This window comes from Triticum urartu, chromosome 3A, assembly GCF_056163025.1.
Source record: "Triticum urartu cultivar PI428250 chromosome 3A, HENAU_Tu73, whole genome shotgun sequence".
NCBI lineage: Eukaryota > Viridiplantae > Streptophyta > Magnoliopsida > Poales > Poaceae > Triticum > Triticum urartu.
This window is the reverse complement of record NC_141875.1, coordinates 627,695,068-627,722,321: the sequence shown is the minus strand read 5'-3', so window position 1 is coordinate 627,722,321 and position 27,254 is coordinate 627,695,068. Positions and strand designations below refer to the sequence as shown.

The window sequence follows — 27,254 nt, the reverse complement described above, 5'->3', positions numbered from 1 at the left end:
TTGCTTGCACATATAATTCTCACCGACTTTAAATGCATATTATTTTATCTTCCGTTGCAATGCACGGCGTATGTGCTAGTGTGCAATAACCAGAGGAAAACAACCCTTTTTTAAAAGAATACCCTGATTTTCGTGTCAAAAATAGGGCTGAACCCCCGTCGGCGGAGACCGCGAGGAACTGGAAGGTGTGCTGTGGGAATACATCACCCGCGCGCCGAGGGAGGACGACGTGGCGCTCGTCGACGGCGGCGCCGTGCCGCTGCGCGTCCCCGAGGGCGCCGCTGGCCCGGCCGTGCTGGCGAAGAATCTCTTGCTCTCCTGCGACCCCTACATGCGCGGCCGGAAGCCCGGATCTGTCAGTCTTTTTTGCCCTCCCTTTGCAGTTCTTCCCTTCTGACTGCTCTCTCTTGTTGCTGGCTACTTGCTGTTTACTGACCAGGCAAATTTTAATATGTCAAGGTTATAGAAGGGTCGGGCGTGGATTCCGCTCATCCGGGGTTCGTTGCCGGTGACATTATTTCAGGAATGACTGGCTGGGAGGAATACAACTTGGTTGACAAGCCTGAACAGCTGGATAAGATTCAGCAAAGCGCCATACCACTCTCCTAACATTTGGGGCTGCTTGGTTAGTTTCTTGTCCATGCTTTGCCCAATATTAAGTGATTATTAATCTATAATTAACAAGCCATGGTTTGATCCTCAATCCAAGTGCCTACTAGGACCATGAGAAGCATTGTCTTTACCCTTGACAAAGTAGCTGTCTGTCTCATATGTCTTAGTTTTTCTATCCTCGTAAATTGATGATGTGATACATCAATGCAGAAAGTTCTACCCCTATTTTAAGTGGGAAAATTGCCTTACATCATATGATTGAACTCCTAACATAGTTAGTTAACTCTCTAAATCAGGACTTTCTAATACAATACTACTTTTCTTGGTGTGTAACCTGGTGACTTTGACCTTCTTGCCTGCAGGTCGGCCGGCCGCGACAGCATTTCAATTTGCAAGACTTGGAAGCTAACAGAACAAAAAGCATGTCACCTAGTGCAGAGATTCACCGTTTTCAAAGGGTTGTGCCTGTTCAATTGCTGCAGGTGGTGCCCTCTGCTTTGGCTGCATTAACTGGTGAGTTCTCCGAAACACCTTACCTTGTCTAAGAACTAGTACGGAGTACATGAAATCAACAAAGCAAGTAAATATGGCTTATTATTTGCCTTTCAGAGGCTGCTTTTGTACTGTCTCCATGTTTTCATCGCTTGTTCTTATTTGAAGCAGAGTTTTAAGTATTCTTACACATGTTCTGATCATGTATTCGTTCGCGTCTGTTCCTCTTTAGGTAAGGGGATGACATAAGCGTTTCCTTCATGTATTTCTACTAGCGCCGGCTCTGCTTTCTGCTGCATAATTGGTGAGCAGCTGTGAGGTACGGATCAGGCGAGTTCAAAACAGCCGGATTCTTTCTTTCTATTTTTTGCCACCGTGTTTTCGTGAAGGGACGTCTTTGTAAAGGCTTGTGCTAGAGAGTAGTACTATATCGCATATTCTCATACAAAACATTACAAGTGATATGCCAGAACATCCTTGATCGTGCGTATTTTGATGGAGCAGGTGACACTGGAAGGCAGCCGGCAGGTTCACGATGCATGGTTACAAGAAGCTGGTCGTCTGGCTGCTGCTCCTAAGCAGCTCGTCATCATACTTTGGCCATGTAATCAGTGCTTCTGATGTCCAATGCTTGAAGGACCTCCAACAATCGTTGATTGATCCTAATGATATACTAGGGAAAAAATCCCACCGGTGGAAGTGGAATTTTACTGACATCCGCGATGACAGTGACATATGCGGGTTCACCGGCGTGGAATGCTGGAACCCTAATGAAAACAGGGTTCTCAGTTTGCGCCTTGGCAACTTAGGACTCGAAGGTCCATTTCCTCGAGGCCTCGAGCTTTGCACCTCCATGACCACTCTGGACCTGTCAGGCAACAACTTTTCAGGGCTGCTCCCGGAACACATCTCTGAGCAGATGCCCTATGTAAGCTTTCTGGACCTCTCGAACAACAGCTTCTCAGGTGGAATCCCTGCAAGCATCATGAACATGACGTACCTCAACATCCTCGCTCTTCAACACAACCAGTTCGCCAGCGAAATTCCGACGATCAACCTTTCACGCCTCATTTCGTTCAACGTCGCCGAGAACTCGTTGTTCGGTCCCGTCCCGGACTCTCTGCAGAGCTTCCCGGCCGCCAACTTCATGGGCAACCTGGGGCTCTGCGGGGCGCCGCTGGACAATAAGTGCAAGAAGAGGTTCAGGGTGCGGATGTTGGGGAACTAGCAGAATTTTAAAATTTTCTACGCATCACCAAGATCAATCTATGGAGTTATCTAGCAACGAGGGAGAGATGAGTGCATCTACATACCCTTGTAGATCGCGCGCGGAAGCGTTCAAGAGAACAGAGTTGATGGAGTCGTACTCGACGTGATTCAAATCACCGATGACCTAGTGCCGAACGGACGGCATCTCCGCGTTCAACACACGTACGGTTAGGAAGACGTCTCCTCCTTCTTGATCCAGCAAGGGGGAAGGAGAGGTTGATGAAGATCCAGCAGCACGACGGCGTGATGGTGGATGCAGCAGGATCCCGGCAGGGCTTCGCCAAGTGCAAGCGGGGAGGAGAGGTGTTACGGAGGGAGAGGGAGGCGCCAAGAGCAAGGGGTGCGGCTGCCCTCCCTCCCCCCCTTTATATAGGGGCTTTGGGGGGGGGCGCCGGCCCTAGGGAGATGGATCTCCAAGGGGGCGGCGGCCAAGGGTGGCTTTCCCCCCAAGCCAAGTGGGGGGGCGCCCCCACCCCTAGGGTTTCCCAACCCTAGGCGCAGGGCAGGCCCAAGGGGGGCGCACCAGCCCACTAGGGGCTGATTCCCCACCCAATTCAGCCCATGGGGCCCTCCGGGATAGGTGGCCCCACCCGGTGGACCCCTGGGACCCTTCCGGTGGTCCCGGTACAATACCGGTAACCCCCGAAACCTTCCCGATGGCCAAAACTAGACTTCCCATATATAAATCTTTACCTCCGGACCATTCCGGAACTCCTCGTGACGTCCGGGACTCCGAACAACTTTTGGGTTACTGCATACTAATATCTCTACAACCCTAGCGTCACCGAACCTTAAGTGTGTAGACCCTACGGGTTCGGGAGACATGCAGACATGACCGAGACGCCTCTCCGGTCAATAACCAACAGCGGGATCTGGATACCCATGTTGGCTCCCACATGCTCCAGGATGATCTCATCGGATGAACCACGATGTCGAGGATTTAATCAATCCGTATACAATTCCCTTTGTCAATCGGTACGTTACTTGCCCGAGACTCGATCGTCGGTATCCCAATACCTCGTTCAATCTCGTTACCGGCAAGTCACTTTACTCGTGCCGTAATGCATGATCCCGTGATCAACCACTTGGTCACATTGAGCTCATTATGATAATGCATTACCGAGTGGGCCCAGAGATACCTCTCCATCATACGGAGTGACAAATCCCAGTCTTGATTCGTGCCAACCCAACAGATACTTTCGGAGATACCTGTAATGTACCTTTATAGTCACCCAGTTACGTTGTGACGTTTGGCACACCCAAGGCACTCCTACAGTATCCGGGAGTTGCACAATCTCATGGTCTAAGGAAATGATACTTGACATTCGGAAAAGCTACAGCAAACGAACTACACGATCTTTGAGCTATGCTTAGGATTGGGTCTGGTCCATCACATCATTCTCCTAATGATTTGATCCCGTTATCAATGACATCCAATGTCCATAGTTAGGAAACCATGACTATCTTTTGATCAACGAGCTAGTCAACTAGAGGCTCACTAGGGACGTGTTGTGGTCTATGTATTCACACATGTATTACGATTTTCGGATAACACAATTATAGCATGAACAATAGACAATTATCATGAACAAAGAAATATAATAATAACCATTTTATTATTGCCTCTAGGGCATATTTCCAACAGTCTCCCACTTGCACTAGAGTCAATATTCTAGTTACATTGTGATGAATCGAACACCCATGCAGTTCTGGTGTTGATCATGTTTTGCTCTAGGGAGAGGTTTAGTCAACGGATCTGCCACATTCAGGTCCGTATGTACTTTCCAAATCTCTATGTCTCCATTTTGAACACTTTCACGAATGGAGTTGAAGCGACGCTTGATATGCCTGGTCTTCCTGTGAAACCTGGGCTCCTTGGCAAGGGCAATAGCTCCAGTGTTGTCACAGAAGAGTCATCGGGCCCGACGCATTGGGTATGACTCCTAGGTCGGTAATGAACTCCTTCACCCAGACTGCTTCTTGTGCTGCCTCCGAGGCTGCCATGTACTCCGCTTCACATGTAGATCCCGCCACAACGCTTTGCTTGCAACTGCACCAGCTTACTGCCCTACCATTCAAAATATACACGTATCCGGTTTGTGACTTAGAGTCATCCGATCTGTGTCGAAGCTAGCATCGACGTAACCCTTTACGACGAGCTCTTCGTCTCCTCCGTACACGAGAAACATGTCCTTAGTCCTTTTCAGGTACTTCAGGATATTCTTGACCGCTGTCCAGTGTTCCATGCCGGGATTACTTTGGTACCTTCCTACCAAACTTACGGCAAGGTTTACATCAGGTCTGGTACACAGCATAGCATACATGATAGACCCTATGGCCGAGGCATAGGGGACGACACTCATCTTTTCTCTATCTTCTGCCGTGGTCGGGCATTGAGCCGTGCTCAATCTCGTACCTTGCAATACAGGCAAGAACCCCTTCTTTGACTGATCCATTTTGAACTTCTTCAATATCTTGTCAAGGTACGTACTCTGTGAAAGACCAATGAGGCATCTCGATCTATCTCTATAGATCTTGATGCCTAATATATAAGGAGCTTCTCCAAGGTCCTTCATTGAAAAACACTTGTTCAAGTAGGCCTTTATGCTTTTCAAGAATTCTATATCATTTCCCATCAACAGTATGTCATCCACATACAATATGAGAAATGCTACAGAGCTCCCACTCACTTTCTTGTAAATGCAGGCTTCTCCATAAGTCTGCGTAAACCCAAACGCTTTAATCATCTCATCAAAACGAATGTTCCAACTCTGAGATGCTTGCACCAGCCCATAAATCGAGCGTTGGAGCTTGCACACCTTGTCAGCATTCTTAGAGTCGACAAAACCTTCCGGCTGCATCATATACAATTCTTCCTTAAGGAAACCATTAAGGAATGCCGTTTTGACGTCCATTTGCCATATCTCATAATCATAGAATGCGGCAATTGCTAACATGATTCGGACGGACTTCAGCTTCGCTACGGGTGAGAAAGTCTCATCGTAGTCAACCCCTTGAACTTGTCGATAACCCTTAGCGACAAGCCGAGCTTTATAGATGGTCACATTACCATCCGCGTCTGTCTTCTTCTTAAAGATCCATTTATTTTCTATGGCTCGCCGATCATCAGGCAAGTCAGTCAAAGTCCATACTTCGTTTTCATACATGGATCCTATCTCGGATTTCATGGCTTCCAGCCATTTGTCGGAATCCGGGCCCGCCATCGCTTCTTCATAGTTCGAAGGTTCACCGTTGTCTAACAACATGATTTCTAAGACAGGGTTGCCGTACCACTCTGGTGCGGAACGTGTCCTCGTGGACCTACGAAGTTCAGTAGTAACTTGATCTAAAGTTTCATGATCATCATCATTAACTTCCTCTCTAGTCGATGCAGGCACCTCAGGAACATTTTCTTGAGCTGCGCCACTTACCGGTTCAAGAGGTAATACTTCATCAAGTTCTACTTTCCTCCCACTTATTTCTTTCGAGAGAAACTCTTTCTCTAGAAAGGACCCATTCTTGGCAACAAAGATCTTGCCATCGGATCTGAGGTAGAAGGTATACCCAACAGTTTCTTTAGAGTATCCTATGAAGACGCATTTTTCCGACTTGGGTTCGAGCTTTTCAGGTTGAAGTTTCTTGACATAAGCATCGCATCCCCAAACTTTTAGAAACGACAGCTTAGGTTTCTTCCCAAACCATAATTCATACGGTGTCGTCTCAACGGATTTCGATGGAGCCCTATTTAAAGTGAATGCGGCAGTCTCTAAAGCATAGCCCCAAAATGACAGCGGTAAATCAGTAAGAGACATCATAGATCGCACCATATCCAATAGAGTGCGATTACGACGTTCAGACACACCATTACGCTGAGGTGTTCCAGGCGGCGTGAGTTGTGAAACTATTCCACATTTTCTTAAGTGTGTGCCAAATTCGTGACTCAAGTATTCTCCCCCATGATCTGACCGCAAGAACTTGATTTTCTTGTCACGTTGATTCTCAACCTCACTCTGAAATTCCTTGAACTTTTCAAAGGTCTCAGACTTGTGTTTCGTTAAGTAGACATACCCATATCTACTCAAGTCATCAGTGAGGGTGAGAACATAACGATAGCCACCGCGAGCCTGAACACTCATTGGACCGCACACATCAGTATGTATGATTTCCAATAAGTTGGTTGCTCGCTCCATTGTTCCTGAGAACGGAGTCTTGGTCATTTTACCCATGAGGCATGGTTCGCACGTGTCAAATGATTCGTAATCAAGAGACTCTAAAAGTCCATCTGCATGGAGCTTCTTCATGCGTTTGACACCTATGTGACCAAGGCGGCAGTGCCACAAGTATGTGGGACTATCATTATCAACCTTACATCTTTTGGTATTCACACTATGAATATGTGTAGCATTACGCTCGAGATTCATTAAGAATAAACCATTCACCATCGGAGCATGACCATAAAACATATCTCTCATATAAATAGAACAACCATTATTCTTGGATTTAAATGAGTAGCCATCTCGAATTAAACGAGATCCTGATACAATGTTCATGCTCAAAGCTGGCACTAAATAACAATTATTGAGGTTTAAAACTAATCCCATAGGTAAATGTAGAGGCAGCGTGCCGACGGCGATCACATCGACCTTGGAACCATTCCCGACGTGCATCGTCACCTCGTCCTTCGCCAGTCTCCGCTTATTCCGCAGCTCCTGCTTTGAGTTACAAATGTGAGCAACCGCACCGGTATCAAATACCCAGGAGCTACTACGAGTACTGGTAAGGTACACATCAATTACATGTATATCACATATACCTTTAGTGTTGCCGGCCTTCTTGTCCGCTAAGTATTTGGGGCAGTTCCGCTTCCAGTGACCACTTCCCTTGCAATAAAAACACTCAGTCTTGGGCTTGGGTCCATTCTTTGGCTTCTTCCCGGCAGCTTGCTTACCGGGCGCGGCAACTCCCTTGCCGTCCTTCTTGAAGTTCTTCTTACCCTTGCCTTTCTTGAACTTAGTGGTTTTATTCACCATCAACACTTGATGTTCCTTTTTGATTTCCACCTCTGCTGATTTCAGCATTGAATACACCTCAGGAATGGTCTTTTCCATCCCCTGCATATTGAAGTTCATCACAAAGCTCTTGTAGCTCGGTGGAAGCGACTGAAGGATTTTGTCAATGACCGCGTCATCCGGGAGATTAACTCCCAGCTGAGTCAAGCGGTTATGCAACCCAGACATTCTGAGTATGTGCTCACTGACAGAACTATTTTCCTCCATCTTACAGCTGAAGAACTTGTCAGAGACTTCATATCTCTTGACCCGGGCATGAGCTTGAAAAACCATTTTCAGCTCTTCGAACATCTCATATGCTCCGTGTCTCTCAAAACGCTTTTGGAGCCCCGGTTCTAAGCTGTAAAGCATGCCGCACTGAACGAGGGAGTAATCATCAACACATGACTGCCAAGCATTCATAATGTCTTGGTTCTATGGGACAGGTGCGTCACCTAGCAGTGCTTCTAGGACATAATCTTTCTTGGCAGCTATGAGGATGATCCTCAGGTTCCGGACCCAGTCCGTATAGTTGCTGCCATCGTCTTTCAGCTTGGTTTTCTCTAGGAACGCGTTGAAGTTGAGGACAACATAGGGCATTTGATCTACAAGACATATTGTAAAGATTTTAGACTAAGTTCATGATAATTAAGTTCATCTAATCAAATTACTCAATGAACTCCCACTCAGATAGACATCCCTCTAGTCATCTAAGTGAAACATGATCCGAGTTAACTAGGCCGTGTCCGATCATCACGTGAGACGGACTAGCCAACATCGGTGAACATCTTCATGTTGATCGTATCTTCTATACGACTCATGCTCGACCTTTCGGTCTTCCGTGTTCCGAGGCCATGTCTGTACATGCTAGGCTCGTCAAGTCAACCTAAGTGTATTACGTGTGTAAATTTGGCTTACACCCGTTGTATTCGAACGTTAGAATCTATCACACCCGATCATCACGGGGTGCTTCGAAACAACGAACCTTCGCAACGGTGCACAATTAGGGGGAACACTTTCTTGAAATTATTGCGAGGGATCATCTTATTTAAGCTACCGTCGTTCTAAGCAAATAAGATGTAAAACATGATAAACATCACATGCAATCAAATAGTGACATGATATGGCCAATATAATTTGCTCCTTTTGATCTCCATCTTCGAGGCTCCATGATCATCGTTGTCACCGGCATGACACCATGATCTCCATCATCATGATCTCCATCATCGTGTCTTCTTGAAGTTGTCTCGTCATCTATTACTTCTACTACCATGGCTAACGCTTTAGCAATAAAGTAAAGTAATTACATGACGTTTATGTTGACACGCAGGTCATAAATAAATTAAGACAACTCCTATGGCTCCTGCCAGTTGTCATACTCATCGACATGCAAGTCGTGATTCCTATTACAAGAACATGATCATCTCATACATCACATATATTATTCTCCACATCCTTTGGCCATATCACATCACAAAACACTTGCTGCAAAAACAAGTTAGACGTCCTCTAATTGTTGTTGCAAGTTTTTACGTGGCTGCTATAGGTTTCTAGCAAGAACGTTTCTTACCTACGCCAAAACCACAACGTGCATTGTCAATTTCTATTTATCCTTCATAAGGACCCTTTTCATCGAATCTGATCCGACTAAAGTGGGAGAGACAGACACCCGCCAGCCACCTTATGGAACTAGTACATGTCAGTCGGTGGAACCAGTCTCACGTAAGCGTACGTGTAAGGTCGGTCCGGGCCGCTTCATCCCACGATGCCGCCGAATCAAGATAAGACTAGTAACGGCAAGCAAATTGACAATATCGACGCCCACAACTGCTTTGTGTTCTACTCGTGCAGAGTAACTACGCATAGACCTAGCTCATGATGCCACTGTTGGGGAACGTAGCAGAATTTTAAAATTTTCTACGCATCACCAAGATCAATCTATGGAGTCATCTAGCAACGGGGGAGAGAGGAGTGCATCTACATATCCTTGTAGATCGCGCGCGGAAGCGTTCAAGAGAACAGAGTTGATGGAGTCGTACTCGACGTGATTCAAATCACCGATGACCTAGTGCCGAACGGACGGCACCTCCGCATTCAACACACGTACGGTTAGGAAGACGTCTCCTCCTTCTTGATCCAGCAAGGGGGAAGGAGAGGTTGATGAAGATCCAGCAGCACGACGGCGTGATGGTGGATGCAGCAGGATCCCGGCAGGGCTTCGCCAAGCGCAAGCGGGGAGGAGAGGTGTTACGGAGGGAGAGGGAGGCGCCAAGAGCAAGGGGTGCGGCTGCCCTCCCTCCCCCCTTTATATAGGGGCCTTGGGGGGGCGCCGGCCCTAGGGAGATGGATCTCCAAGGGGGCGGCGGCCAAGGGTGGCTTCCCCCCAAGCCAAGTGGGGGGGGGTGCCCCCACCCCTAGGGTTTCCCAAACCCTAGGCCCAGGGCAGGCCTAAGGGGGGGCGCACCAGCCCACTAGGGGCTGGTTCCCCACTCAATTCAGCCCATGGGGCCCTCCGGGATAGGTGGCCCCACCCGGTGGACCCCCGGGACCCTTCCGATGGTCCCGGTACAATACCGGTAACCCCCGAAACCTTCCCGATGGCCAAAACTGGACTTCCCATATATAAATCTTTACCTCCGGACCATTCCGGAACTCCTCGTGATGTCCGGGATCTCATCCGGGACTCCGAACAACTTTCGGGTTACTGCACACTAATGTCTCTACAACCCTAGCGTCACCGAACCTTAAGTGTGTAGACCCTACGGGTTCGGGAGACATGCAGACATGAACGAGACGCCTCTCCGGTCAATAACCAACAGCGGGATCTGGATACCCATGTTGGCTCCCACATGCTCCATGATGATCTCATCGGATGAACCACGATGTCGAGGATTCAATCAATCCGTATACAATTCCCTTTGTCAATCGGTACGTTACTTGCCCGAGACTCAATCGTCGGTATCCCAATACCTCGTTCAATCTCGTTACCGGCAAGTCACTTTACTCGTGCCATAATGCATGATCCCATGATCAACCACTTGGTCACATTGAGCTCATTATGATGATGCATTACCGAGTGGGCCCAGAGATACCTCTCCGTCATATGGAGTGACAAATCCCAGTCTTGATTCGTGCCAACCCAACAGATACTTTGAGAGATACCTGTAATGTACCTTTATAGTCACCCAGTTACGTTGTGAGGTTTGGCACACCCAAGGCACTCCTATAGTATCCGGGAGTTGCACAATCTCATGGTCTAAGGAAATGATACTTGACATTCGGAAAAGCTACAGCAAACGAACTACACGATCTTTGAGCTATGCTTAGGATTGGGTCTTGTCCATCACATCATTCTGCTAATGATGTGATCCCATTATCAATGACACCCAATGTCCATAGTCAGGAAACCATGACTATCTTTTGATCAACGAGCTAGTCAACTAGAGGCTCACTAGGGACGTGTTGTGGTCTATGTATTCACACATGTATTACGATTTTCGTATAACACAATTATAGCATGAACAATAGACAATTATCATGAACAAAGAAATATAATAATAACCATTTTATTATTGCCTCTAGGGCATAGTTCCAACAGTCTCCCACTTGCACTAGAGTTAATATTCTAGTTACATTATGATGAATCGAACACCCATGCAGTTCTGGTGTTGATCATGTTTTGCTCTAGGGAGAGGTTTAGTCAACGGATCTGCCACATTTAGGTCCGTATGTACTTTGCAAATCTCTATGTCTCCATTTTTAACACTTTCACGAATGGAGTTGAAGCGACGCTTGATATGCCTGGTCTTCCTGTGAAACCTGGGCTCCTAGGCAAGGGCAATAGCTCCAGTGTTGTCACAGAAGAGAGTCATCGGGCCGGACACATTGGGTATGACTCCTAGGTCGGTAATGAACTCCTTCACCCAGACTGCTTCTTGTGCTGCCTCCGAGGCTGCCATGTACTCCGCTTCACATGTAGATCCCGCCACAACGCTTTGCTTGCAACTGCACCAGCTTACTGCCCTACCATTCAAAATATACACGTATCCGGTTTGTGACTTAGAGTCATCCAGATCTGTGTCGAAGCTAGCATCGACGTAACCCTTTACGACGAGCTCTTCGTCACCTCCATACACGAGAAACATGTCCTTAGTCCTTTTCAGGTACTTCAGGATATTCTTGACCGCTGTCCAGTGTTCCATGCCGGGATTACTTTGGTACCTTCCTACCAAACTTACGGCAAGGTTTACATCAGGTCTGGTACACAGCATAGCATACATGATAGACCCTATGGCCGAGGCATAGGGGACGACACTCATCTTTTCTCTATCTTCTGCCATGGTCGGGCATTGAGCCGTGCTCAATCTCGTACCTTGCAATACAGGCAAGAACCCCTTCTTTGTCTGATCCATTTTGAACTTCTTCAATATCTTGTCAAGGTACGTACTCTGTGAAAGACCAATGAGGCATCTCGATCTATCTCTATAGATCTTGATGCCTAATATATAAGGAGCTTCTCCAAGGTCCTTCATTGAAAAAACTTGTTCAAGTAGGCCTTTATGCTTTCCAAGAATTCTATATCATTTCCCATCAACAATATGTCATCCACATACAATATGAGAAATGCTACAGAGCTCCCACTCACTTTCTTGTAAATGCAGGCTTCTCCATAAGTCTGCGTAAACCCAAACGCTTTGATCATCCAATCAAAACGAATGTTCCAACTCCGAGATGCTTGCACCAGCCCATAAATCGAGCGTTGGAGCTTGCACACCTTGTCGGCATTCTTAGAATCGACAAAACCTTCCGGCTGCATCATATACAATTCTTCCTTAAGGAAACCATTAAGGAATGCCGTTTTGGCGTCCATTTGCCATATCTCATAATCATAGAATGCGGCAATTGCTAACATGATACGGACAGACTTCAGGTTCGCTGCGGGTGAGAAAGTCTCATCGTAGTCAACCCCTTGAACTTGTCGATAACCCTTAGCGACAAGCCGAGCTTTATAGATGGTCACATTACCATCCGTGTCTGTCTTCTTCTTAAAGATCCATTTATTTTCTATGGCTCGCCGATCATCGGGCAAGTCAGTCAAAGTCCATACTTCGTTTTCATACATGGATCCTAACTCGCATTTCATGGCTTCTAGCCATTTGTTGGAATCCGGGCCCGCCATCGCTTCTTCATAGTTCGAAGGTTCACCGTTGTCTAACAACATGATTTCTAAGACAGGGTTGCCGTACCACTCTGGTGCGGAACGTGTCCTCGTGGACCTACAAAGTTCAGTAGTAACTTGATCTGAAGTTTCATGATCATCATCATTAACTTCCTCTCTAGTCGATGCAGGCACCTCAGGAACATTTTCTTCAGCTGCGCCACTTACCGGTTCAAGAGGTAATACTTCATCAAGTTCTACTTTCCTCCCACTTATTTCTTTCGAGAGAAACTCTTTCTCTAGAAAGGACCCATTCTTGGCAACAAAGATCTTGCCTTCGGATCTGAGGTAGAAGGTATACCCAATAGTTTCTTTAGGGTATCCTATGAAGACGCATTTTTCCGACTTGGGTTCGAGCTTTTCAGGTTGAAGTTTCTTGACATAAGCATTGCATCCCCAAACTTTTAGAAACGACAGCTTAGGTTTCTTCCCAAACCATAATTCATATGGTGTCGTCTCAACGGATTTCGACGGAGCCCTATTTAAAGTGAATGCGGCAGTCTCTAAAGCATAGCCCCAAAATGACAGCGGTAAATCGGTAAGAGACATCATAGATCGCACCATATCCAATAGAGTGCGATTACGACGTTCAGACACACCATTACGCTGAGGTGTTCCAGGCGGCGTGAGTTGTGAAACTATTCCACATTTTCTTAAGTGTGTGCCAAATTCGTGACTCAAGTATTCTTCCCCACGATCTGATCGCAAGAACTTGATTTTCTTGTCACGTTGATTCTCAACCTCACTCTGAAATTCCTTGAACTTTTCAAAGGTCTCAGACTTGTGTTTCATTAAGTAGACATACCCATATCTACTCAAGTCATCATAGAGGGTGAGAACATAACGATAGCCACCGCAAGCCTCAACACTCATTGGACCGCACACATCAGTATGTACGATTTTCAATAAGTTGGTTGCTCGCTCCATTGTTCCTGAGAACGAAGTCTTGGTCATTTTACCCATGAGGCATGGTTCGCACGTGTCAAATGATTCGTAATCAAGAGACTCTAAAAGTCCATCTGCATGGAGCTTCTTCATGCGTTTGACACCTATGTGACCAAGGCGGCAGTGCCACAAGTATGTGGGACTATCATTATCAACCTTACATCTTTTGGTATTCACACTATGAATATGTGTAGCATTACACTCGAGATTCATTAAGAATAAACCATTCACCATCGGAGCATGACCATAAAACATATCTCTCATATAAATAGAACAACCATTATTCTCGGATTTAAATGAGTAGCCATCTCGAATTAAGCGAGATCCTGATACAATGTTCATGCTCAAAGCTGGCACTAAATAACAATTATTGAGGTTTAAAACTAATCCCGTAGGTAAATGTAGAGGCAGCATGCCGACGGCGATCACATCGACCTTAGAACCATTCCCGACGCGCATCATCACCTCGTCCTTCGCCAGTCTCCGCTTATTCCGCAGCTCCTGCTTTGAGTTACAAATGTAAGCAACCACACCGGTATCAAATACCCAGGAGCTACTACGAGTACTGGTAAGGTACACATCAATTACATGTATATCACATATACCTTTAGTGTTGCCGGCCTTCTTGTCCGCTAAGTATTTGGGGCAGTTCCGCTTCCAGTGACCACTTCCCTTGCAATAAAAACACTCAGTCTCGGGCTTGGGTCCATTCTTTGGCTTCTTCCCGGCAGCTTGCTTACCGGGCGCGGCAACTCCCTTGTCGTCCTTCTTGATGTTCTTCTTACCCCTACCTTTCTTGAACTTAGTGGTTTTATTCACCATCAACACTTGATGTTCCTTATTGATTTCCACCTCTGCTGATTTCAGCATTGAATACACCTCAGGAATGGTCTTTTCCATCCCCTGCATATTGAAGTTCAGCACAAAGCTCTTGTAGCTCGGTGGAAGCGACTAAAGGATTTTGTCAATGACCGCGTCATCCGGGAGATTAACTCCCAGCTGAGTCAAGCGGTTATGCAACCCAGACATTCTGAGTATGTGCTCACTGATAGAACTATTTTCCTCCATCTTACTGCTGAAGAACTTGTCGGAGACTTCATATCTCTCAACCCGGGCATGAGCACTGAACGAGGGAGTAATCATCAGCACGTGACTGCCAAGCGTTCATAACGTCTTGGTTCTGTGGGACAGGTGCGTCACCTAGCGATGCTTCTAGGACATAATCTTTCTTGACAGCTATGAGGATGATCCTCAGGTTCCGGACCCAGTCCGTATAGTAGCTGCCATCGTCTTTCAGCTTGTTTTCTCTAGGAACGCGTTGAAGTTGAGGACAACGTGGGCCATTTGATCTACAAGACATATTGTAAAGATTTTAGACTAAGTTCATGATAATTAAGTTCATCTAATCAAATTACTCAATGAACTCCCACTCAGATAGACATCCCTCTAGTCATCTAAGTGAAACATGATCCGAGTTAACTAGGCCGTGTCCGATCATCACGTGAGACGGACTAGCCAACATCGGTGAACATCTTCATGTTGATCGTATCTTCTATACAACTCATGCTCGACCTTTAGGTCTTCCGTGTTCTGAGGCCATGTCTGTACATGCTAGGCTCGTCAAGTCAACCTAAGTGTATTGCGTGTGTAAATCTGGCTTACACCCGTTGTATTCGAACATTAGAATTTATCACACCCGATCATCACGGGGTGCTTCGAAACAACGAACCTTAGCAACGGTGCACAATTAGGGGGAACACTTTCTTGAAATTATTGCGAGGGATCATCTTATTTAAGTTACCGTCGTTCTAAGCAAATAAGATGTAAAACATGATAAACATCACATGCAATCAAATAGTGACATGATATGGCCAATATAATTTGCTCCTTTTGATCTCCATCTTCGGGGCTCCATGATCATCGTTGTCACCGGCATGACACCATGATCTCCATCATCATGATCTCCATCATCGTGTCTTCTTGAAGTTGTCTCGTCATCTATTACTTCTACTACTATGGATAACGCTTTAGCAATAAAGTAAAGTAATTACATGACGTTTATGCTGACACACAGGTCATAAATAAATAAAGACAACTCCTATGGCTCCTGCCGGTTGTCATACTCATCGACATGCAAGTCGTGATTCCTATTACAAGAACATGATCATCTCATACATCACATATATTATTCATCACATCCTTTGGCCATATCACATCACAAAACACTTGCTGCAAAAACAAGTTAGACGTCCTCTAATTGTTGTTGCAAGTTTTTACGTGGCTGCTATAGGTTTCTAGCAAGAACATTTCTTACCTACGCCAAAACCACAACGTGAATTGCCAATTTCTATTTACCCTTCATAAGGACCCTGTTCATTGAATCCGATCCGACTGAAGTGGGAGAGACAGATACCCGCCAGCCACCTTATGCAACCAGTGCATGTCAGTCGGTGGAACCAGTCTCACGTAAGTGTACGTGTAAGGTTGGTCCGGGCCGCTTCATCCCACGATGCCGCCGAATCAAGATAAGACTAGTAACGGCAAGCAAATTGACAATATCGACGCCCACAACTGCTTTGTGTTCTACTCGTGCATAGTAACTACGCATAGACCTAGCTCATGATGCCACTGTTGGGGAACGTAGCAGAATTTTAAAATTTTCTACGCATCACCAAGATCAATCTATGGAGTCATCTAGCAACGAGGGAGAGAGGAGTGCATCTACATACCCTTCTAGATCGCGCGCGGAAGCGTTCAAGAGAACGGAGTTGATGGAGTCGTACGACGTGATTCAAATCACCGATGACCTAGTGCCGAACGGACGGCACCTCCGCATTCAACACACGTACGGTTAGGAAGATGTCTCCTCCTTCTTGATCCAGCAAGGGGGAAGGAGAGGTTGATGAAGATCCAGCAGCACGACGGCGTGATGGTGGATGCAGCAGGATCCCGGCAGGGCTTCGCCAAGCGCAAGCGGGGAGGAGAGGTGTTACGGAGGGAGAGGGAGGCGCTAAGAGCAAGGGGTGCGGTTGCCCTCCCTCCCCCCTTTATATAGGGGCCTTGGGGGCACCGGCCCTAGGGAGATGGATCTCCAAGGGGGCGGCGGCCAAGGGTGGCTTTCCCCCCAAGCCAAGTGGGGGGGGCGCCCCCACCCCTAGGGTTTCCCAACCCTAGGCGCAGGGCAGGCCCAAGGGGGGAGCACCAGACCACTAGGGGCTGGTTCCCCACCAAATTCAGCCCATGGGGCCCTCCGGGATAGGTGTCCCCACCCGGTGGACCCCCGGGACCCTTCTGGTGGTCCCGATACAATACCAGTAACCCAAAAAACCTTCCCGATGGCCAAAACTGGACTTCCCATATATAAATCTTTACCTCCGAACCATTCCGGAACTCCTCGTGACGTCCGGGATCTCATCCGGGACTCCGAACAACTTTCGGGTTACTGCATACTAATATCTCTACAACCCTAGCGTCACCGAACCTTAAGTGTGTAGACCCTACAGGTTCGGGAGACATGCAGACATGACCGAGACGCCTCTCCGGTCAATAACCAACAGCGGGATCTGGATACCCATGTTGGCTCCCACATTCTCCATGATGATCTCATCGGATGAACCACGATGTCGAGGATTCAATCAATCCGTATACAATTCCCTTTGTCAATCGGTACGTTACTTGCCCGAGACTCGATCGTCAGTATCTCAATACCTCGTTCAATCTCGTTACCGGCAAGTCACTTTACTCGTGCCGTAATGCATGATCCCGTGATCAACCACTTGGTCACATTGAGCTCATTATGATGATGCATTACCGAGTGGGCCCAGAGATACCTCTCCGTCATACGGAGTGACAAATCCCAGTCTCGATTCGTGCCAACCCAACATATACTTTTGGAGATACCTGTAATGTACCTTTATAGTCACCCAGTTACGTTGTGATGTTTGGCACACCCAAGGCACTCCTACGGTATCCGGTAGTTGCACAATCTCATGGTCTAAGGAAATGATACTTGACATTCGGAAAAGCTACAGCAAACGAACTACACGATCTTTGAGCTATGCTTAGGATTGAGTTTTGTCCATCACATCATTCTCCTAATGATGTGATCCCATTATCAATGACATCCAATGTCCATAGTCAGGAAACCATGACTATCTTTTGATCAACGAGCTAGTCAACTAGAGGCTCACTAGGGACGTGTTGTGGTCTATGTATTCACACATGTATTACGATTTCCGGATAACACAATTATAGCATGAACAATAGACAATTATCATGAACAAAGAAATATAATAATAACCATTTTATTATTGCCTCTAGGGCATATTTTCAACAGCGGATACACGTTCTGTTGGAAATATGCCCTAGAGGCAATAATAAATTGGTTATTATTATATTTCCTTGTTCATGATAATCGTTTATTATCCATGCTAGAATTGCATTGATAGGAAACTCAGATACATGTATGGATACATAGACAACACCATGTCCCTAGTAAGCCTCTAGTTGACTGGCTCGTTGATCAATAGATGGTTACGGTTTCCTAACCATGGACATTGGATGTCGTTGATAACGGGATCACATCATTAGGAGAATGATGTGATGGACAAGACCCAATCCTAAGCCTAGCACAAGATCATGTAGTTCGTATGCTAAAGCTTTTCTAATGTCAAGTATCATTTCCTTAGACCATGAGATTGTGCAACTCCCGGATACCGTAGGAGTGCTTTGGGTGTGCCAAACGTCACAACGTAACTGGGTGGCTATAAAGGTACACTACAGGTATCTCCGAAAGTGTCTGTTGGGTTGGCTCGAATCGAGACTGGGATTTGTCACTGCGTGTAAACGGAGAGGTATCTCTAGGCCCACTCGGTAGGACATCATCATAATGTGCACATTGTGACCAAGGAGTTGATCACGGGATGATGTGTTACGGAACGAGTAAAGAGACTTGCCAGTAACGAGATTGAACAAGGTATCGGGATACCGACGATCGAATCTCGGGCAAGTGTCGTACCGCTAGACAAAGGGAATTGTATACAGGATTGATTAAGTCCTTGACATCGTGGTTCATCCGATGAGATCATCGTGGAACATGTGGGAGCCAACATGGGTATCCAGATCCCGCTGTTGGTTATTGACCGGAGAGTTATCTCGGTCATGTCTGCATGGTTCCCGAACCCATAGGGTCTACACACTTAAGGTTCGATGACGCTAGGGTTATAGGGAATAGATATACGTGGTTACCGAATGTTGTTCGAAGTCCCGGATGAGATCCCGGACGTCACGAGGAGTTCTGGAATAGTCCGAAGGTAAAGATTTATATATGGGAAGTCCTGTTTTGGTCGCCGGAAATGTTTCGGGTTTTATCGGTAATGTACCGGGACCACCAGGAGGGTCCCGGTGGTCCACCAAGTGGGGCCACCAGCCCCGGAGGGCTGCATGGGCCAAGTGTGGGAGGGGACCAGCCCCATGTGGGCTGGTGCGCCCCCCACCAAGGCCCAAGGCGCAAGGGAGAGTGGAAGGGGGCAAACCCTAGGCTCAGATGGGCCTAAGGCCCACCTAGTGGTGCGCCCCCCTCTCTCCCCCCTTGGCCGCCCCCTAGATGGGATCTAGGGCTGGCCGCCACCCCTAGGGGTGGAAACCTAGGTGGGGGCACAGTCCCTCCCCTCCCCCTAGATATACTTGAGGTTTTGGGCTGCCAGAGACACGATTCAATCTCCTTCTTGGCGCAGCCCTACCCCTCTCCCTCCTCGTCTCTTGCGGTGCTTGGCGAAGCCCTGCTGGAGTACCACGCTCCTCCACCACCACCACGCCGTCGTGCTGCTGCTGGATGGAGTCTTCCCCAACCTCTCCTTCTCCCCTTGCTGGATCAAGGCGCAGGAGACGTCACCGGGCTGTACGTGTGTTGAACACGGAGGTGCCGTCCGTTCGGCACTAGGATCATCGGTGATTTGGATCACGACGAGTACGACTCCATCAACCCTGTTCACTTGAACGCTTCCGCTTAGCGATCTACAAGGGTATGTAGATGCACTCTCCTTCCCCTTGTTGCTAGATTACTCCATAGATTGATCTTGGTGATGCGTAGAAAATTTTGAATTTCTGCTATGTTCCCCAACAGTGGTATCAGAGCTAGGTCTATGCGTAGTTACTATGCACGAGTAGAACACAAAGTAGTTGTGGGCGTCGATGTTGTCAATTATCTTGTCGTTACTAGTCTTATCTTGATTCGGCAGCATCGTGGGATGAAGCGGCCCGGACCAACCTTACACGTACGCTTATGTGAGACCGGTTCCACCGACTGACATGCACTAGTTGCATAAGGTGGCTGGCGGGTGTCTGTCTCTCCCACTTTAGTCGGATCGGATTCGATGAACAGGGTCCTTATGAAGGGTAAATAGAAATTGGCAATTCACGTTGTGGTTTTGGGGTAGGTAAGAAACGTTCTTGCTAGAGACCTATAGCAGCCACGTAAAAAACTTGCAACAACAATTAGAGGACGTCTAACTTGTTTTTGCAGCAAGTGTTTTGTGATGTGATATGGCCAAAGGATGTGATGAATGATATATGTGATGTATGAGCTGATCATGTTCTTGTAATAGGAATCACGACTTGCATGTCGATGAGTATGACAACCGGCAGGAGCCATAGGAGTTGTCTTAATTTATTTATGACCTGCGTGTCAACATAAACGTCATGTAATTACTTTACTTTATTGCTAACCGTTAGCTGTAGTAGTAGAAGTAATAGTTGGCGAGACAACTTCATGAATACACGATGATGGAGATCATGATGATGGAGATCATGGTGTCATGCCGGTGACGATGATGATCATGGAGCCCCGAAGATGGAGATCAAAAGGAGCAAAGTGATGATGGCCATATCATGTCACTATTTGATTGCATGTGATGTTTATCATGTTTTTACATCTTATTTGCTTAGAACGACGGTAGTAAATAAGATGATCCCTCATTAAAATTTCAAGAAAGTGTTCCCCCTAACTGTGCACCGTTGCGAAAGTTCGTCGTTTCGAAGCACCACGTGATGATCGGGTGTGATAGATTCTAACGTTCACATACAACGGGTGTAAGACAGATTTACACACGTGAAACACTTAGGTTGACTTGACGAGCCTAGCATGTACAGACATGGCCTCGGAACACAATAGATCGAAAGGTCGAGCATGAGTCGTATGGTAGATACGATCAACATGAAGATGTTCACCGATGATGACTAGTCCGTCTCACGTGATGATCGGACACGGCCTAGTTGACTTGGATCATGTAATCACTTAGATGACTAGAGGGATGTCTATCTGAGTGGGAGTTCATAAGATGAACTTAATTATCCTGAACATAGTCAAAAGGACTTTGCAAATTATGTCGTAGCTCACGCTATAGTTCTACTGTTTAGATATGTTCCTAGAGAAAATTTAGTTGAAAGTTGATAGTAGCAATTATGCGGACTAGGTCCGTAAACTGAGGATTGTCCTCATTGCTTCATAGAAGGCTTATGTCCTTAATGCACCGCTTAGTGTGCTGAACCTCGAACGTCGTCTGTGGATGTTGCGAACATCTGACATACACATTTTGATAACTACGTGATAGTTCAGTTAAACAGTTTAGAGTTGAGGCACCGAAGACGTTTTGAAACGCTGCGAAACATATGAGATGTTTTGAGGGCTGAAATTGGGATTTCAGGCTCGTGCCCACGTCAAGAGGTATAAGACCTCCGACGATTTTCTTAGCCCGCAAACTAAGGGAGAAAAGCTCAATTGTTGAGCTTGTGCTCAGATTGTCTAAGTACAACAATCATTTAAATCGAGTGGGAGTTGATCTTCCAGATGAGATAGTGATGTTTCTCCGAAGTCATTACCACCAAGATGCTAGAGCTTCGTGATGAACTATAATATATCAGGGACATATATGATGATCCTTGAGATATTCGCGATGTTTGACACCACAAAAGTAGAAATCAAGAAGGAGCATCAATTGTTGATGGTTGGTGAAACCACTAGTTTCAAGAAGGGCAAGGGCAAAAAGGGATACTTCATGAAACGGCAAATCAGCTGCTGCTCTAGTGAAGAAACCCAAGGTTGAACCCAAACCCGAGACTAAGTGCTTCTGTAATAAGGGGAACAGCCACTGGAGCAGAATTACCCTAGATACTTGGTAGATGAGAAGGCTGGCAAGGTCGATAGAAGTATATTGGATATACATTGTGTTAATGTGTACTTTACTAGTACTCCTAGTAGCTCCATGGTATTAGATACCGGTTCGGTTGCTAAATGTTAGTAAACTCAAAATAAAAGGCTGCGGAGTAAACGGAGACTAGCTAAAGGTGAGCGGCCAATATGTGTTGGAAGTTTTTCCAAGCTTGATGTGATCAAGCATCGCATGCTCCCTCTACCATCGAGATTGGTGTTTGCGTTGAGCATAGACATGATTGGATTATATCTATCGCAATACGGTTATTCATTTAAGGAGAATAATGGTTACTCTGTTTATTTGAATAATACCTTCAATGGTCTTGCACCTAAAATGAATGGTTTATTGAATCTCGATCGTAGTGATACACATGTTCATGCCAAAAGATATAAGATAGTAATGATAGTACCACCTACTTGTGGCACTGCCACGTAAGTCGTATCGGTATAAAACGCATGAAGAAGCTCCATGTTGATGGATCTTTGGGCTCACTCGTTTTGAAAAGTTTGAGACATGCGAACCATGTCTATTGGTGTATATGCATGAAGAAACTCCATGCAAATGGACCGTTTGGACTCACTTGATTTTGAATCACTTGAGACATGCAAATCATACCACATGGGCAAGATGACTGAAAGCCTCGGTTTCAGTAAAATGGAACTAGAAAGCAACTTGTTGGAAGTAATACATTTTGATGTGTGCAGTCCAATGAGTGCTGAGGCGTGTAGTGGATATCGTTATGTTCTTACTTCACAGATGATTTGAGTAGATGTTGAGTATATTTACTTGATGAATCACGAGTCTGAATTATTGAAAGGTTCAAGTAATTTCAGGGTGAAGTTGAAAGATCGTCGTGACAAGAGGATAAAAGATCTATGATATGATCATAGAGATGAATATCTGAATTACGAGTTTGGCACAGAATTAAGACATTGTGGAAATTGTTTCGCAACTAATACAGCCTGGAACACCATAGTGTGATGGTGTGTCCGAACATCATAACTGCACCCTATTGGATATGATGCATACCATGATGTCTCTTATCGAATTATCACGATAGTTTATGGGTTAGACATTAGAGACAACCACATTCACTTTAAATAGGGCACCACGTAATTCCGATGAGATGACACCGTATGAACTATGGTTTAGAGAAACCTAAGCTGTCATTTCTTAAAAGTTTGGGGCTGCGACGCTTATGTGAAAAAGTTTCAGGCTGATAAGCTCGAACCCAAAGCGGATAAATGCATCTTCATAGGACACCCAAAACAGTTGGGTATACCTCCTGTCTCAGATCCGAAAGCGATAAGGGATTGTTTCTAGAATCGGGTCCTTTCTCGAGGAAAAAGTTTCTCTCGAAAGAATTGAGTGGGAGGATGGTGGAGACTTGATGAGGTTATTGAACCGTCTCTTCAACTAGTGTGTGGTAGGGCACAGGGAGTTGTTCCTGTGGCACCTACACCAATTGAAGTGGAAGCTTATGATAGTGATCATGAAACTTCAGATCAAGTCACTACCAAACCTCGTGGGATGACAAGGATGCGTACTACTTCAGAGTGGTACGTAGTCCTGTCTTGGAAGTCATGTTGCTAGACAACAATGAACCTACGAGCTATGGAGAAGCGATGGTGGGCCTGGATTCCAAAATGGCTCGAGGCCATATAATCCGAGAGAGGATCCATATATGAAAACAAAGTGTAGACTTTGGAAGAACTACTTGATGGTCGTAAGGCTGTTAGGTACATATGGATCTTAAAAGGAAGACGAACAATGATGGTAAGTATCACCATTAAGAAAGCTCGACTTTTCATTAAGATGTTTTCCGACAAGTTCAAGGAGTTGACTACGATGAGACTTTCTCACTTGTAGCGATGCTAAGAGTCTGTTGGAATTATATTAGCGATTACTGCATTATTTATGAAATCTTGCAGATAGGATGTCAAAAAACATTGTTTCCTCGACGATTTTCTTGAGGAAAGGTTGTATGTGATACAACCGGAAGGTTTTGTCAATCCTGAAAGATGCTAATAAGTATGCAAAGCTCCAGCAATCCTTCTAAGGACTGGAGTAAGCATCTCGGAGTTGGAATGTATGCTTTTATGAGATGATCAAAGATTTTGGGTGTATACAAAGTTTATGAGAAACTTGTATTTCCAAAGAAGTGAGCGGGAGCACTATAGAATTTCTGATGAATATATGTTGTTGACATATTGTTGATCAGAAATGACGTAGAATTTCTGGAAAGCATATAGGGTTATTTGGAAAGTGTTTTTCAATGGAAAGCCTGGATTAAGCTACTTGAACATTGAGCATCAAGATCTATAAGGATAGATCAAAACGCTTAATGGTACTTTCAAATGAGCACATACCTTGACATGATCTTGAAGGTGTTCAAGATGGATCAGTCAAAGAAGGAGTTCTTGCCTGAGTTGTAAGGTATGAAGTTAAGACTTAAAGCTCGACCACGGCAGAAGAAAGAGGAAGGACGAAGGTCGTCCCCTATGCTTTTGTCATAGACTCTATACGGTATGCCATGCTGAGTACCGCACCTGATGTGTGCCTTGCCACATATCTGGCAAGAGGGTACAAAGGTAATCTAGGAGTAGATCACCAGATAGCGGTCTAAATTATCCTTAGAGGAATAAGGATATGTTCCTCGGTTATGGAGGTGATAAAGAGTTCGACGTAAAGAGTTACGTCGATGCAAGCTTAACACCTATCCGGATAGCTCTGAGTAGAGATACCGGATACGTATAATGGAGCAACAATTTATAATAGCTCCAAGTAGAACAGTTATTTGAAATGGCTCCAAATATAGCGTAGTAGTTGCATCTACAAGATGACATAGAAATTTGCGAAACATACGGATATGAATGTTGCAGGCCCGTTGACTGAAACCTCTCTCACAAGCATAACATGATCAAACCCAGAACTCTTTGGGTGTTAGTCACATGGGGATGTGACCATGAGTGTTAATCACATATCGATGTGAACTGGATTATTGACTCTAGTGCAAGTGGGAGACTGTTGGAAATATGCCCTAGAGGCAATAATAAATTGGTTATTATTATATTTCCTTGTTCATGATAATCGTTTATTATCCATGCTAGAATTTTATTGATAGGAAACTCAGATACATGTGTGGATACATAGACAACACCATGTCCCTAGTAATCCTCTAGTTGACTGGCTCGTTGATCAATAGATGGTTACGGTTTCCTAACCATGGACATTGGATGTCGTTGATAACGGGATCACATCATTAGGAGAATGATGTGATGGACAAGACCCAATCCTAAGCCTAGCACAAGATCATGTAGTTCGTATGCTAAAGCTTTTCTAATGTCAAGTATCATTTCCATAGACCATGAGATTGTGCAACTCCCGGATACCGTAGGAGTGCTTTGGGTGTGCCAAATGTCACAACGTAACTAGGTGGCTATAAAGGTACACTACAGGTATCTCCGAAAGTGTCTGTTGGGTTGGCTCGAATTGAGACTGGGATTTGTCACTGCGTGTAAACGGAGAGGTATCTCTGGGCCCACTCGGTAGGACATCATCATAATGTGCACAATGTGACCAAGGAGTTGATCACGGGATGATGTGTTACGGAACGAGTAAAGAGACTTGCCAGTAACGAGATTGAACAAGGTATCGGGATATCGACGATCGAATCTCGGGTAAGTATCATACTGCTAGACAAAGGGAATTGTATACGGGATTGATTAAGTCCTTGACATCGTGGTTCATCTAATGAGATCATCGTGGAACATGTGGGAGCCAACATGGGTATCCAGATCCCGCTGTTGGTTATTGACCGGAGAGTTATCTCGGTCATGTCTGCATGGTTCCCGAACCCATAGGGTCTACACACTTAAGGTTCGATGACGCTAGGGTTATAGGGAATAGATATACGTGGTTACCGAATGTTGTTCGGAGTATCGGATGAGATCCCGGACGTCACGAGGAGTTTTGGAATGGTCCGAGGTAAAGATTTATATATGGGAAGTCCTGTTTTGGTCGCCGGAAAAGTTTCGGGTTTTATCGGTAATGTACTGGGACCACCGGGAGGGTCCCGGTGGTCCACCAAGTGGGGCCACCAGCCCCGGAGGGCTGCATGGGCCAAGTGTGGGAGGGGACTAGCCCCAGGTGGGCTGGTGCGCCCCCCCACCAAGGCCCAAGGCGCAAGGGAGAGTGGAAGGGGGCAAACCCTAGGCTCAGATGGGATCTAGGGCTGGCCGCCCTCTCTCCCCCCTTGGCCGCCCCCCCTAGATGGGATCTAGGGCTGGCCGCCACCCCTAGGGGTGGAAACCTAGGTGGGGGCGCAACCCCTCCCCTCCCCCTATATATACTTGAGGTTTTGGGCTGCCAGAGACACGATTCAATTTGCTTCTTGGCGCAGCCCTACCCCTCTCCCTCCTCGTCTCTTGCGGTGCTTGGCAAAGTCCTGCTGGAGTACCACGCTCCTCCACCACCACCACGCCGTCGTGCTGCTGCTGGATGGAGTCTTCCCCAACCTCTCCTTCTCCCCTTGCTGGATCAAGGCGTAGGAGATGTCACCGAGCTATACGTGTGTTGAACACGGAGGTGCCGTCCGTTCGGCACTAGGATCATCGGTGATTTGGATCACGACGAGTACGACTCCATCAGCCCCGTTCACTTGAACGCTTCCGCTTAGCGATCTACAAGGGTATGTAGATGCATTCGCCTTCCCCTCGTTGCTAGATTACTCCATAGATTGATCTTGATGATGCGTAGAAAATTTTGAATTTCTGCTACGTTCCCCAACACGTTCGGCTTGTCCGGATTCGGGAGATGTTTGTCCGGGTTCAGAAGCTACTGCACAGGATCAACGACGCGTCCATCATCGGGGCGTCGGCTGGGTTCATCTTTGGGTTCGTGGTGGCCTTCTACTTCCCGCACAAGTTCTTGTTCTGTGGGAGGCTCCAGCCCTACACCTTTCGTGTTTGTGGGTGACGGCGGGTACACGAGCATTGGGCTAGAGAATGCGCCAGCTACCTTTGTTGGTCTATTCAGTGGTAAATATGTGGGCAAACAAGTCGTGTGTGTGGTCACAAGAGTGAAGTACGGCTACATTCTGATGAATATTACGAATATCTCATGATCCAATTAAATAATAAAAATTGTGAAACTTCTCATATTGATGGGCGTTTATCTGATCTTGTACAATGGGCTGACATGGATATGAATTTTACTGTGCTTAGCTGCGGGCCCGACAGGTAAAACATTTGGCACACAGAAAAATTTCAGTTTCTGGTAGTGTGTCCATGCTTTGCCCAATATCAAGTGTTTTTCAAATTGTAATTAACAAGTCCTGGTTTGATCCTGAATTAATCCAAGTGACCAGGAGAAGCATTGTCTTTGCTCTTGACAAAGTCGTAGATGTCTCTCTCATATGTCTTAGTTTTTCTAGCCTCATAAATCGGTGATGCGATGCAT

At 46.1% G+C, this 27,254-nt stretch overlaps 2 protein-coding genes across 2 annotated transcripts; both read left to right on the top strand.

Annotated features, from left to right (window-relative positions):
• Positions 1–59: 59 nt before the first annotated feature.
• LOC147980903 (2-alkenal reductase (NADP(+)-dependent)-like) lies at positions 60–609 on the top strand. Its single transcript, XM_087515789.1, has 3 exons — positions 60–72; positions 168–355; positions 460–609. Exons 1-3 carry the CDS (start codon positions 60–62, stop codon positions 607–609), a joined length of 351 nt encoding a protein of 116 aa, XP_087371915.1.
• LOC147980902 (probably inactive leucine-rich repeat receptor-like protein kinase At5g48380) lies at positions 60–26,771 on the top strand. Its single transcript, XM_087513659.1, has 6 exons — positions 60–355; positions 460–625; positions 975–1,125; positions 1,337–1,423; positions 1,609–2,319; positions 26,582–26,771. The coding sequence occupies exons 5-6, from the start codon at positions 1,640–1,642 to the stop codon at positions 26,769–26,771; spliced, it is 870 nt and encodes a 289-aa protein (XP_087369785.1). The 5' UTR covers positions 60–355; positions 460–625; positions 975–1,125; positions 1,337–1,423; positions 1,609–1,639.
• The last annotated feature ends 483 nt before the right edge of the window (positions 26,772–27,254 follow it).

Coding starts and splice junctions, on each gene's coding strand:
- LOC147980903 (XM_087515789.1), top strand. Junction 356..459: donor GCGGCCGGAAGCCCGGATCT/GTCAGTCTTTTT, acceptor TAATATGTCAAG/GTTATAGAAGGGTCGGGCGT.
- LOC147980902 (XM_087513659.1), top strand. CDS start 1,640: ATGCATGGTTACAAGAAGCTGGTCGTCTGGCTGCTGCTCCTAAGCAGC. Junction 2,320..26,581: donor AAGAGGTTCAGGGTGCGGAT/GTTGGGGAACTA, acceptor CTACGTTCCCCA/ACACGTTCGGCTTGTCCGGA.